Raw genomic sequence first — 13935 nt, 5'->3', positions numbered from 1 at the left:
TGGTCCCCGGTCCCCATACAGTGTGGTGAATTGACAACAAGAAAGCATCCCCCTGCAATATAGTGTGACTACGCCTGACTTGAGACAAGGAAATAGTGCAGGGCCCCATAAGGACTGCTCACACAAGAGGGACCCCAGTGCTATGCTATCCAGCACTCCCCTAAACAGAACAACAGCACTGTCGAGCTCCACCAGCGACACAGCCTTGCCACGCCGCTCTGCACGCTGCACTATGGATATCGGAGCACAACCCCAGGCCATACTACAAGAGATGAAGATGATCTGACAACGAACCCAAGAGACAAATACAACGGTTCTGGACATTAAACGGAACTTGCAGTATGTCCAGACTAGACTTAACGCACAGGCGGAGAAGACCACGGACTATGAACGGCGCATCAGCTCCTTGGAAGACAACCACAAGACCGCTGTAATGCAGCTGAATTGAGTCATTCGGGAGGTGCAGCGCCTGTGCGCCAAACTGGAGGACCAAGAAAATAGATCCGGCGCAATGATCTAAGAATGGTCGGCCTGCTGGAGAATGCAGAAGGTTTGGACTTTGAGTCCTTCATGTATAATTTCCTACAAGACGTGCTCCAAATGGACAACCCTCGAGATTACATCATTGAATCCATCGGGCCCCAATTCCTAAACCAGCTCCGGGGGAAGGACCAAGAGTAATAACGCTCCGCCTGCTGAATTTTCAGCACAAAATGGCCATCCTGAAGGCTTACAGATCGGTGGGCCAAATAAAGATCAGGGATGCACCAATATGCCTATTCAATGACTATTCGGCAGAGGTCTCCCGCCGCCGGAAAGGCTTTAATCCTATTTTAGAAGCGCTTAAAGGCAAAGACCTCAGGCACTGTTAGGGAGAATTCTCATTCTATGGCTAATTTCCCTTACCTTTAGAGACCCCCAGCAGCTTTGCTGGATTTGAAGGGTTTGTTTTTTTCTCCTGCCAAGAGTGAGACTTTTTCCCACTCTCAAGGCCTTTTTGCTATGTGTGTTCTAGGCTATTTTTTGTTTAATGTCTATGGGGTTGCTTCTCACCTCCATAGGAACCATCTTTATTCACAGGTGTCACACAGCACCCTCCGTGCCGCAACACAAAGGGGTGTCGTAGCGACCCCCAAACATCGACTCCATACCCTGGGACTGATTACTGTCTCCCAGGCCATGTAAAGTCTCCATTGACTTTACTAGTTAATCTTTCTGAACAAACCAGTACAAACCATTTTACTATGGAGGTACTGGAAGGGGTTCATAATTTTTCCCCTATGTTCATTTTCGAGAGAGTACCGTACAGTCCCTCTGTAAAGTTTCTGGCTGGTGGCAGTGGTTACTACTGTAAATATTCAACCGCGAATATTTCCCTATGGGATTTTCCCATTGTTCGAGGCTACCACATTTTCTGACCGCCTCTAACATACTGCCGGTTTATTTTTATATTAACTTTACTCCGGTGGGTTTTAATTGCCAGAACTTTAATATAACTTCTTTCTTGTGTCTTTCTCTAAACTCCTAACCCAGGTCAGGGATCCTTTGTTCGTCCTTTTGGCGGGCTTCTGCCAAGAAGCCCTCCTCTCGATGCCACTGAGTCTGGGGTGGGTCCACTGTGAGGGAGGGAGAGTAGGACCCCTGGACAGGGTTGCCTCAGCAACCCATGTCGCACCCTATCCTGTTAGGCTGGAGGGTCTCCCGCCAAAGTGACCACTCCACTGTGTGAGTGACAGCTAGGCTGTATGAATGGGGCTCCTTTTGCATAAAAGCAGGTTCCTGAGGACTGGAAGAGCAAGACGTCGCTACTGGAACCGAGGGACCGAAGAGGAGAGAAGCCAAAGACATCTGCAACGACTGAACCACTGGTGAAGCCCTGTTGCAGCGTCTCACCACTTTTCTCCACATGACGAGAGGAGATCTTCATCTGAAAGAGCCGCCTTCCCTTGAGCTGGTGGGGCCAACCAGTTTGCCAATCGCCTTCCCGGGCCGGCCTTGGTCGAATCGCCAGTGCCCTGCACTTGGAGGCCGGATAGCCAGGCAGCCATCCACCCGGACTGCGATTTAAAGGAGCGTACCTTTTTAATTTCGTTTTGGCAGCACCGCGGCTGGTTTCATCTTTGGGTAGTGCAGTAACTCGAACCTTCCTCCACGACGAGAGCCTCTCTTCCTCTTCTGGATCCTCCGAACTCCAGGAACTACCAGGAACAACCGCCACCGCAGAAGGCACTTCTTCATTTTCAAGGTACATTGTTCCGCCAGGCCGCCCTTTCTCCGTGGTAGTGCTAAAGGTGTTTTAAATCCTTTACCTACCTGTTGGTTTGGCCACCCCTCTCTTTTTAACATTGTCTTTTCGTCTCTGCATCCGCCTTTTCAAAATCGTTAACCAAAGACTTGACTGCAGCTACAAGAACATTTTGCTTCTGGGCCCTTGCCCTGTACCACTGACTCTGGCACTGGCCTATTGACTCTGGCTCAATTTGTTAGATCTGCCTTCTTGAGATTGCTTCTCAACTAGAACTGTGTTGGTGCACCTACTTCTTATAACCACCTTTTTCTTCCCCTTTTTAAAACTTGTGCAATGCCGTTTTGCTCAGTTTTCATTTAAGTATTTTCTATGCTGATGCTCTGTCTTGCTTAAATTGGTTCACAAACTTATGGAATGTGTTGCTAGGGTGTGTAAGAAGATATTTCTGAATAACTTGTGCTTTCCCTCCCTTGTGAGAAATTGCTAGAGTATCCCTTGTGTGTGGTTTTCACTTTGCCGTTTTGCTCAGTTTTCACTCTGGTTCACTTGGTCTACAAATTAAAATAAATATATATATACTTTTTAATACAAAGCTTTGGTCAGTGTTTCCTTGTGCCATAGTACTGTAGGCCTATTGTGTAAACCCTGAATACTGCTCATCTCCCTCTTGAGATAAGTCTGACTGCTCAGCCACAGCTACCAACTAAATTTCTGTGGTACAGACTGATACCAAACGGGATTTATTGCTCTCACCTGTAGTCTTAATCTTCTGTAGTGCTCCCTAAGGGAACTGCACAGGATTCTGCCTAACAGGCACTACCTAAAATTTCCGGCGGTCTTGTGTATCCAGCTTGACCATCAATGGCACTCATTTGAGGACCCGGAGGATGCCTGGTGTTTTCTGCAAGGACCGACCCTGGTTACAGCAGACTTCCCTCAGGAGATGGCGCACGAAACTTGAACTTCATCATCGCCACCTGGTCTGAACCAGAGATTCTCTCGGGCACTGGGTAGAAGCCAACGGGCTAGAAGGGGCTTCAGAGGCCCAGATCACTCGAGGAAGGAAACCCAAGAATTACCACAGCACCTTCGGCTGATCAGGGATCAGGAAGAACTATAGGTACTTGCGGGCGGACCCCGCTGGAGGGACCACCAGTGATGGGACCAGGCCGTATGGTCAGGTACTCACCAATGATGCGCATCCTTGTATGCCCAATTAGACCGGCGACTATCTACAGAGAGAGACACTGATGCGCAGTTACATCTGGGCCTCCAGCTTCCTTGGCCACATTGGCTGCCCCTAGACTCAGATTTAGACTACAATCGCCCCTACTTTGACCCCAGAGCTCATTCAGCTGTAATTACTGAATCCAGTGCTTCCCTTTGGATACTCCCCACAATGGGTCTGGATCCAGGTCGGCACTTTACAAGAGCAATGCGGGTTATCCGACCTTCATGAGAACACGCCCTCTGTAGGGGGGATATGGTGTGCATGGGAAGGGGGTGTGGCCCTAGCAGCCAATACTCACTGAGTCCTACAGGTGCTATAATGCCATGTATTGGGAAGGATCTGCTCCCTCCCAATGTTAGCAGGGGATGGTAACCCCCTATTTATTCTGTGCTCTTGTTTTGTCAGCTACTGGTTTTGTTAGTTTCTGAAGGGTCCTGTGGGGAAGGAGTCTACAAGGTGGAATCCACATATTCGAATGCAAGTAGGGGAAGGAAAAGGAACTTGAACTCGCAAATCCATGCTCTTATTGTGCTAATAGATGGCTATACTCACACTAGTGACCCTTAATGTGCAGGGGTTGGGGCATCCTATAAAAAGACGGCGGGTCCTAAATCATATGCAAGATCTTCAGGGGGATGTGGTATACCTACAAGAGACACACCTGGATGACATTGAGTCCAAGAAGCTTGAACGTGGTTGGGTAGGGGTTGCGGCTCATGCCCCATAGCATGGCAACGCGGGGTATCCACCTTGGTTAACAAGCAGGTCTCTTTTCGAATCTAGGACACAAGCATAGGTAAAGAGGGTAGATATGTTGCAATCTGGGGGTGGATTCATCACCTTGTCACCTTTCTCAACATCTATGCCCCCACAACAGACAACCCATGTTTCTTCACCCAAACCTTTATCGCCTGTGCCCCCCTCCGGGGGAATCTGACATTCTTGGGGGGAGATCGCAATGTGACCATAGACCATAAATTAGACCGCCTCGGTACAGGTATAGCCGGCCAGATAAAAACAAGGAAACGGTCCACCCTAAATGCTCTGCTAGCGTACTTGGGTTTGAAAGATGCATGGAGACATATACATGGTTCCCTCAGGGATTACACATACTACTCCCAGAGTCACCTCAGCTACTCCAGGATTGATTACTGGTTTATTCCGCACAACGCTGTACACATAGTTGGCGACTGCGACATACTGCCCACCACTATCTCAGACCACGCCCTGGTGCAGCTCTGGATGACAATGGCAGACACCCCTCCTCCCCCAAAATCGCATGACATGACAGGGTTCTGGAGCACCAATATAAACAGAGACACTCACTCACTCACTCACTCACTCTTTCTTTCTTTCTTTTGTTTCTTCCGGGATAGGAACGGGAACCCCCTAGTGGGTGATGGAGCCATCAATGCCCGCTTCGCTAAATACTACGCTGATCTTTACGCAACCACAGAACAAATCCCGCGCTGAAAAATGCAACAATTCCTGAGCTCCATCCCAGTCCCTAGGCCAACTGAAGCCCAAAAAGATGCACTATTCAATACAATATCGGCTCTACATCGGGAAGAGCCCAACTACTGCGGGAGTATGGACCAATGGCGGGATACCGGGTTAACTGAGAAAAACCGGAAATTCTCCGCCTGCGACAAGATATCCCGTGAGACCCGGGAAGGGTAGCCACCTTTCGTCTCCAATCCGACATATTACGTATTTCGGGGTCAATGTCAGCACGCGTATAAGCAAATTAAAAGAGCTCAACTACCCTCATATAGTAGAACGCATTCGGAATGATCTGCAAAGGTGGGAAACATTACCTTTGTCCTCAACAGGCAGGATAAATGTGGTTATAATGAATTCCATGCCCAAACTCATATACCTCGCAACAATGCTCCCCTGCAGTCCCACCCCTAAGCTCTATAAAGAATTGGACAAAGCCATATACAGGGTCTTATGGAGAGGTAAAAAAGCATGCATGAGGTAGATTACTTTGACAGGCAACCAGGCTGTTGGGGGCCTGGCCCTCCCATCGTGGCAGAGCTTACTATCTGGCCGCGCAGATCTGCTGGGTAAAAAGATGGTTGAACATGAGACTCCCCGAGCTGGAAACAGATGGATCTAACTCTGTTGGCACTGATGTCCCCCATTGAAGCCCCAGCTATCCCCCCGATCGACCTCCCACGCCACATCAAACCCCACCCGATTCTGGGTCCAACGATCACACAATGGCACAAATTACGCTCCCAACAGGGAGTCGACATGAGAATGGCACCCACTTGGATGACAGAAAACGCTATGGTCGCAAGTAAAGATCATGGACCTGTGTGAAGGCCTGCAAATTGTACCCTTTCAAACTGGACGCCTACTCTTAGGACTCACCACCACACACTGGCTGCAATATATGATGGTCTGTGCTATAATACTACAACTCACCACTGACATTTCCTGCCAATCCCCCCCTCCCTGTGCAAGGTGGAATTGGAGCATCAACAAGGCGAATTCCCCTGAATCCACACCTTCTACAATATAAGCATTCCAAACAATGTAGATAGGAACAACGCATTGACGACGGCCTGGTCTACAGATCTCGGCCTCACCTTAGACACGGGGGATATCTATGACTTTTTCTCGGCCATCCCAGGGACGTCCGTTAATATCAGAAATGGGGAGATTCAATTCAAATTAATCCAGCGCATTCACTACACCCCGGCCAGGCTACATAGGATGGGTTTGATGGCCTCCCCCAGCTGCTGCATGGATGTGTGGATATGGGCACCCTGGGACACATAATGTGGTCCTGCCCTAAGCTAGCGGAATACTGGCAGCAAATACATAAGTGCGTCATATCAGACTATCCAGAATCAGAGCTGCCCCTATCTCCCGATACAATGCTCTCCGGTGCCGGACACATGTACTGGTATTCTGATACCCTTGTCTGCAGGGTCATGGGTATCATTTTTACTGCCCGCAAACTGCTGGTCCTACACTGGAGGCTACCTGCCCACCCTAGGGTATCACAATGGACAAATCTATTAACCAAGATCTGAATAATGGAACGGGCCGCCTTGAAACGCTTCAACCCCGGCGGAAATCCACGGGAAGTTAGGCTTTGTGAATTGTTAGATCCACTCATATTGGGATAGGGGGTAGACCATAGTTAGCCGACACCCCCCTGCACTGCACTAAATGCCCAAAACCACTGGGGCTAAAAACAGGCACGCCTACAGAGTGGCCCCAATAGTCTGGCAGTTGGAATTGTGAGCTTAAAAACCAAAACTAACACTGTGTACATTCCTTGCCCATTCCTTTGTGATTTTACATCATAGATCATACACCGTTAGTCTGAGGGTGGGGGGTGGTATGAGCCAGGTTGGCCCAGGGGAGGGGGTTCAGAGTTTGTGTAAAATTATGTTTGTTTGCTTTTCCCCATAGTAGGATAGTTTCGACATCTCTAGTGGAAAGGTACCAGAATTTTGTATAATGTGTATACCTCCATGTAAAAGAAAAGGGGTGCCTCATAACCCCCTTATGCCACTAGACATCTTGACAATCGACTCTCTTCGTGTTTTGAGCTATCCGGTTCTAGCTTTTTCCTGATATTGATACTGTATGTATTTTGATTCTTGTAAAAAGAATAAACAGAAGTAAAAAAAAAAAAAATTAGACCGTCCTCCGATCTCAAAATTCTTTCTAGTGTGATTGACCGGTTCTGGTCCCAAGCCACTTCTTCTTTGGGTTGCTCGCAATAGCTTGAGTTTTTCATGGACCTTTGTTCCAGGAGTGATCTTTCTGTCTTTGCGACACCTGCTTGAATGGTAGTCTATCATCCTTTGATTGTTTAAATAGCTCATGCATTTAAGATGGTTGTGGTAGAGTCTGAACCGCCAACAGCACACACTCTCGACTTCTCCCTTTTTCCAGCCAGGATCAGAAATGGCAAGGAGTTTACAGAGGCCATTGACGGGGGAGAGGCTGCTGCCTCCAAATCCTCCGGACAACTAACCAACACAGATCTATCTTGATCCTCCAAGGTATGAGGGTCCTCGTCTTAATAGACGGATACATCCAATAACTCGGCCATATTATCTTCCTCTTTATCCTCTCTGTTTCCATTTGAGCTCCTTTTGGAGGCAAGGTATTTCTTTTCCAGCGATTTATTGTTTCCCACCCTATTTTCAGGATTGCTCCTTTGACCGGATCTTTGCTCATTGTTTCATCAGGGATAGTCAATTTTCTCAGGAAGCTTCTAGAGCCACAGGGTTTACCTTGCAGTGGCTTCTTGGCATTTTTTGATTTCATGGGTAGTTTGCCTGCTCCAGTGAGATTTCCTTCGGCCACCTCTTTTCCCTGACTCGAAGATAGGGAAAGGGTTATTCTTTCCCTTTTTCTTTTCATCAGGCGGTCTTTGTTTCTCAAGCTTAGATGTTTCCAGTGATGAAGATCCGTCCGCGTTGCTGTGGACCACAGCCATGATTAGGGCAGGCTTCTGTTGCGAGGGGTTCTCCAAGAGATAACTAGTGGAAGGATTGCATTCTTGCTGCTTTTCAATTTGCGGGTCAATTTCAATGTCGTTATGATCTCATATGCCTTCATTTACAGATAGTGTGTCCACCTTGGAATTTTGATTATATTTCTCAGCTAGATTCTCCTTCTCTTTTATAGAAGCAGTTAAGTTCCTTTTTGTATCTTTTTGGAGAGTTGACCAAAAGGCGATTTCACGGATACCCTCCAGAAAAATGAGCTTGTCCGTTTTTGCATCTTGCAGAAGACCAATCGGGGATTTAAGAACCACGCCCTCCATTTCTTTTTCTCTTCCCTTTTTCTCTCTAATAGACTCTATAAAAGATTCCACAAAGATAAATTCGGAATTCATCAGGGCAATCGGAGTTGATTGATCTTTATAATATTCGCTCAAATTGTCTTACAGTTTTAAGTATGGCGCCAAGGTTATTGTAACTGCTGAGAGTATTGAGGTTTGCACATTTTTAGCCCACTCTGGTTGATCATTTTTCTCTTCAACTGGTTGTCTTTGTTCTTGTATCTTATTGTACCAGCACCTTGACGGTTGATTGACTGCTTTCCTCTGACTGTAAATCAGTGTTCAATAGGCTCCTCTTCTAAGGGCTTGGGTTCCCTATGGGGTACCTTCCAACCCAGTGCATCCCACGCTACACTTCCTTCACATTTGCAGTTGTTTCTCGCTTGTTTCGTTCACTGGATTCTTGTATACCTCTCTTATGGGGTTCTAAAGAGTTAATATTTCCCAGCCTTAGTTTTTTTGCTGGTATTTGATTTGAGCCTTTTGGGGGGGGGGGGGCTACACCACCGCCCTTCCCGGCTTATATCCTGGTCAGTCTTGTGACATCTACTCACTCTTAGAGTCAGGGAGGCAATGTTTTTTGTAAGGTGGGTAGCCCGAATCAGATTTTCAGTCGGATTTTGGGGCCACTCTCTTTTATTTGTAAATCAGCTCCTGCCACCCATGACTGAGTGTGTCAAGTTCTTGTTTACTTGGGCAGATTTCTCACTCTAACCAGGTAGGTATTCTTCCTGAATGTTCTCACTTACAATGTGGCTTTTCACTGGCCAAGCAAAATTCTGCATAACTGGCTCTGTGTTTTTGTTGTGGCCAAAGCCGCTCTCATATGCCTCTATCAGCTCCATTCCATACAACCCCCGATGGTAGCGTCAAGTCCACCCACACTGGGGCTGGTTCTTTGATCTCTGACTCAACTGGCACAACCTGTGGCTCCACAATACTACTATTAGATTTTGCTGAAGGGCTTTCCACAGGCAGGGAAGCACTCATTTCCGTAGGTTCAAGTTCAGGTTCAGTGTTGGCATTTAACAGGGGTGTGCTATTTAGGATGTCTTCATCCGTAAATTCAAATATAGTGAGCACATATCTCTGTAATGAAGGCATCGTTGGCATCCTATAGGTATCCTTTCTGTTTTCGTTTAAAGGGTTCCTCGCCGGTAGCGATACCGGCTAGTGGTGGTTTTCGTCCGGCAGTGCTTTTTAAGAGTACCCAGATCCGAGCTCGAATAACTTCTGTTTTTGGCAGTTCTGACAATCGATTTAGGCAAGGGTTGCTCGTCCTCCCAAATTTTGTTTTCCCCATATGGTGTTCCGTTTAACCTTTCTCCAAGTTGACCTTTATTCCTGAGGGCTTGGGTGCTTAAGTTAGGGACAAGCTGCGATGTCACTGTCAATTTCTCACTCGGGTTCGAATCAGCTCTCTCCTCCAAGGTAACGAAAGGGTCCTCCATCCCAATTTTTGATGAGGTTTCAGTTTCGGACTCCCTTTCAAATACTGGCGAGGGACAGAAAGGCAAGGACTCGTGGTGCTCTCCATTGTTCGCATCCGTGCACGTACTAGAGTAATTGGTAAATTCACTATCCTTCCGAAGCGGGGGACAGACTTGCAAATGGGGTTTTAGTAGCTTTGCACCTGCCATGTCCTTGCTCATGGCATTACATACTAAGCCTGCAGCTGTTTGTTTGAGGTTTTGACGTACTTGACTCATGGTGCGTTGAGACCCCTGTTGTTCTTTCTCCACTGCCAAATTTCACGGCTGCCGCTTGCAGCCAGTCGCAGTCGCACCACCTCCTGCGAACACTCTGCAAACACTCTGCGGTGCGCCACGTCCGTAATGAAGTTTTTAAAGGTGAAGAAAAGGATAGAGAGCAAGGACAGACTCTCTTTAGCACAAAGCTGTCCAACGCAGTCCAGAGCAGCAGTAAATCCACAATACTCCACACTCTGCCTACAATTCTGGTGTGGATGACTGTCATTTAAGGCTGTGTTTGTGCACAAAGGTTGGTTTCATGCAAATGGAATGCATTGCCAAGATCATTAGGAATACACAATATAAATTGAATCATTGGTGTGATTAGGAAAGAATAAAGTATATGCTTACTCAGTTCAATCACGAGAAAAGCCTAAGAGCTCGTGTGGGATTGAATGCCTTTTCCTCCCTCAAATTCTATATTTGTGCTTCTAGGTCTTTAAGGTAAGAAGGGTGGAGCCTGGAGAAGGGGTGTGGGTCTGCACAGATGGTGTGAAAAAAAGAGGAGGCACACTTGGTTGGGCCTCGGACAGCAGAAAGCCTAACTATGTCACTGACTCGAGCCATCTGTTCAGAAGCAGAAGCTCGAGATGGGTTGTCTGCAGGGTAGTTAAGAAATAATTGTAGGCGTATACAGCAATTCATTTTTGACTCTTAACTTACTTTTCACAGATCCGACGTAAGAAATCAAAAAGGGAAAGTCGATGAGTTGCTGGAATCGGTTTGCTATTTGGAAGCTAAGAAGAAATATTCTGTTGCAGAGCTTAAGGCTGTTAGTGCTGTTGATGGAGTGGCAGAAGACAAAAAAACACGAACTTTGCATTTACTCCCTCTGCATTTGCAGTCTCTATTTCACAAGATTTAGCCACACACTTTCATTATATGTGGGTACTCCGTGATTTGTACCATCTGTTGGCTATATAGACATATAAGCAAAATACATCTGTAAATAGTCTTTTTTAATGTTTCGAAAGTGATTGTATAGCTTTTATCTTGCAGCTTTAAACTGACAGTACACCACTGTTAATGAACTGTAAGGATTGAAACTAAGAGAGGAGCAATGCTTATTAGATTGCATATTGAGCAATACCTGTCCATATGCATTTGTACTCGACATTTTACTGTGAAAAAAATCAGTTGAACAAATGGTCTTTTTCTGCTGCCATCTCTTTGTTGAATTGTCAAATGGTCCCCATCTAAGTCTAATCTTGTTTATACATTAGGGCGCCCAACTGACTTCAAATATGCAGTGTTGCTCTGTTCTACACCTACATATCTTTAACAGGACTTTGCAGTAAACCACAGTGTAAAACTGTGAAATAGCCCATCAAATTGTGTCATTTTACACCTCAGTATTGCAGCCAGAGTTTTGCTCCTTAAAGGGGCATTGCAAATCAAAGAAAAAATATTTAAGATATTTTCTTTTTGAATGCGTGTGCTATTAAATAATAATGTATTGGTATTTTATTTTTCCCAACCTTGTTTTTCTTATTTACTGTATCAATATACATAAAAGAATGACGTTTTAAAATGTTATGGTATGTTAATATGATTGCATCACATCCTGAATATTATGTTTCCATAAATGCAAATTTCATTATTTTGAAATCTATTCATGAGTATTGTTATCATTGTGTAAACTTTCATCAGAAATATTTTTTTATTGATGCAGTGTCTTCTTTATAAAGCTGTTATTGGGAACCACGTGTTCTGTATTTAATGATAAGTTGTGCTTCCAAATGCATTCTGTAAAATGTTTTGTTTTTACTTGCATGCTAAAAAGTGGAATCAATATTCATTGTTAAACAATAGTTTCCCATGGCAAATAAACCTGACTAGACACAAATCTTAAACATGTAGGGAACAATTACAAACTAGTGGAACACTTTTTACTTTTAAAACCTGTCAGCCTCTAGGCATTTTGTTATTTTGTCTGTTCATTGGATTGGCTAAATGCCACTTGAATTTTGTCTTTGTGAACAAATAAGTTTCACTTACTTCCAGCAGGGTTCGAAATTGAGGGGCGCTGGGATCTATTTAGCTCCTGCATGTGGCCTAGAAGGGCCTGGTTATCTTGAGACCATCAGCTACCAGGAGCTACTTTTGTCTGCCAGGCCAACAGATGACAAAGAAATACACGTATCTGAGTTTACTTCTGTGCATTTGGGACAATATAAAAATAAACATTAGGACACATCTACGACATTTAAAGAATAAGGGGTCATACATTATGTGCAAAATTATACATTTGCATTGTATGTGGCAGTTAGGTTTATTGAATGATATGCACTAGCTCCTTTTTCCTGCTCACTGGTTAATGCTGGATACCCAGGAGCTGCTTTTAGCTCCTTCTTATCCAGTCCTAATTTCAAACCCTGTTCTAGCATGTTCAAAGAAGAATAACAGAAGGCATGTTTTTGTACTGTACTGTTTTTGTACTGTACACATAGCAGAGCTTGCCATTTGTGAGCAAAGAAGGTAGGTAACCTGAGCATTTCCCTTTGTAAGGCAGAGGGAACACTTGATCAATGTTAAATCGGCGTTACCAATTGTTTTTTGCCTATTTAGAAACGTAGCTATATAAATATGACGCAAACATTTCACCTTCAAAGCCTCAATCATTTTTCTCTTCAGGTTATGGAAACAAATGCGAAAGTACAATGTGTCTCTATCATGGTTCTTTGTTAAAAATGTAAAGCAGAATTTTGAATGGATGCGTTCATCTCGCAGATTTCTCTTCCTTGAAATGCTCTTCAGAAGACCTGGATCAGAAACCATTTCAACAGCTATAACCAAAAAAGTGGTGGATGGAAGGTTTTGAATAAATCTGAACCACTGGCAAATCTCTGGGTAACCTTCCACACAACTGTTTTTTAGCCCATCTGCGCCATTGCGAAAGGGGTCCAGTTTTATGCAAATCAGTTGGGTACTGGCACCAATGGGAGTAGTCCAGCCCGAACTGCTAGGCCAGGTCCCCTTTGCATGGAAGCGCAAGCAACCCCAGATATGTTTCGGCCTCGTTGAGTTTCATCAGTGAGGTGCAGCTTGGTTCCCTATCGTACACTGAGCAAGGGCACCACAACGTCTGGCCATATCCTCTCTCACACAGAGAGACAAATTATAACCAAAACCGCTACCAAGTGGCAATATGCAACGCAAATGGCAGCTGCATCATGGTTCCTTGACACCCATTTGCACCGTAGGTGATGACATATACCTGGAGTCGCCGACTCCATTTTGCTCAGTTCAATTTTTTTCTCCACCAACACAGGACCATCTTTTTTCTAACAGTCGCATTTGATGTTTTTCGTTATGCTGCCTTCACAATTGGCCTTTAAGCCTTGTAATGAGTGCCACTGCACATTGTCATTCTTGGGTCGGCAACACCACCATATTAAGGAGTGACGATTCTGAATGATGCAGCTGAAGCAGTGAGTAACCATGTGACACAGCTGTTTTTGACTACTAGTGAAACATCTGCCCCAGAGAAATCTGCTCTGGAGGGTCCTACGTATTAGAGGTCAGGGAGCCTGGTTATAGAATTTTCTCCGGGACTGAAGAGTGTGAGAAGCGAAAGAAGAAAAAAAAGATACCATCCCTCCAGAAGTTAGTCTTTTTGAATCCATTCTTCTTCCTTGAGGAAGCCGCACCATAGATCAAGACACAGATCATGTTCGGAGGACTCTGTGTTTTTTTGATTATGGAACATTATACTAACCCACTTTTCCCTAGATCTACCACTACTATGGACATGTGAGTGGCCCTTAACTCTACCATGCAAGCTCTAGCTTCTGCCAATCCCCCTGTCGCTGCTGCTCCCTCGAAGGACAGCTATAGGAATCTCAGCTCCTGTACCTGCATGCCTAAACACTTTTCCGGGCAGTGC

General features: G+C 45.4%; 1 protein-coding gene across 11 annotated transcripts in view; it reads left to right on the top strand.

The window, feature by feature from the left end:
* Positions 1 to 11750, top strand: part of PDS5B (PDS5 cohesin associated factor B) — a 2333811-nt gene extending 2322061 nt beyond the window's left edge. For all 11 annotated transcript variants that reach the window (XM_069639007.1, XM_069639003.1, XM_069639002.1 and 8 more), the window contains one exon: positions 10722 to 11750. In XM_069639007.1, the coding sequence (XP_069495108.1) occupies positions 10722 to 10757 (36 nt within the window). In that variant the 3' untranslated portion in view covers positions 10758 to 11750. The remainder of the gene's footprint in view (positions 1 to 10721) is intronic.
* Positions 11751 to 13935: the final 2185 nt, after the last annotated feature.

This window comes from Ambystoma mexicanum, chromosome 7q (assembly GCF_040938575.1).
Source record: "Ambystoma mexicanum isolate Mex_15411 chromosome 7q, UKY_AmexF1_1, whole genome shotgun sequence".
Classification (NCBI taxonomy): domain Eukaryota; kingdom Metazoa; phylum Chordata; class Amphibia; order Caudata; family Ambystomatidae; genus Ambystoma; species Ambystoma mexicanum.
Note: the sequence above shows the minus strand (reverse complement) of the source record. Positions and strands in the feature narration are given on the sequence as shown.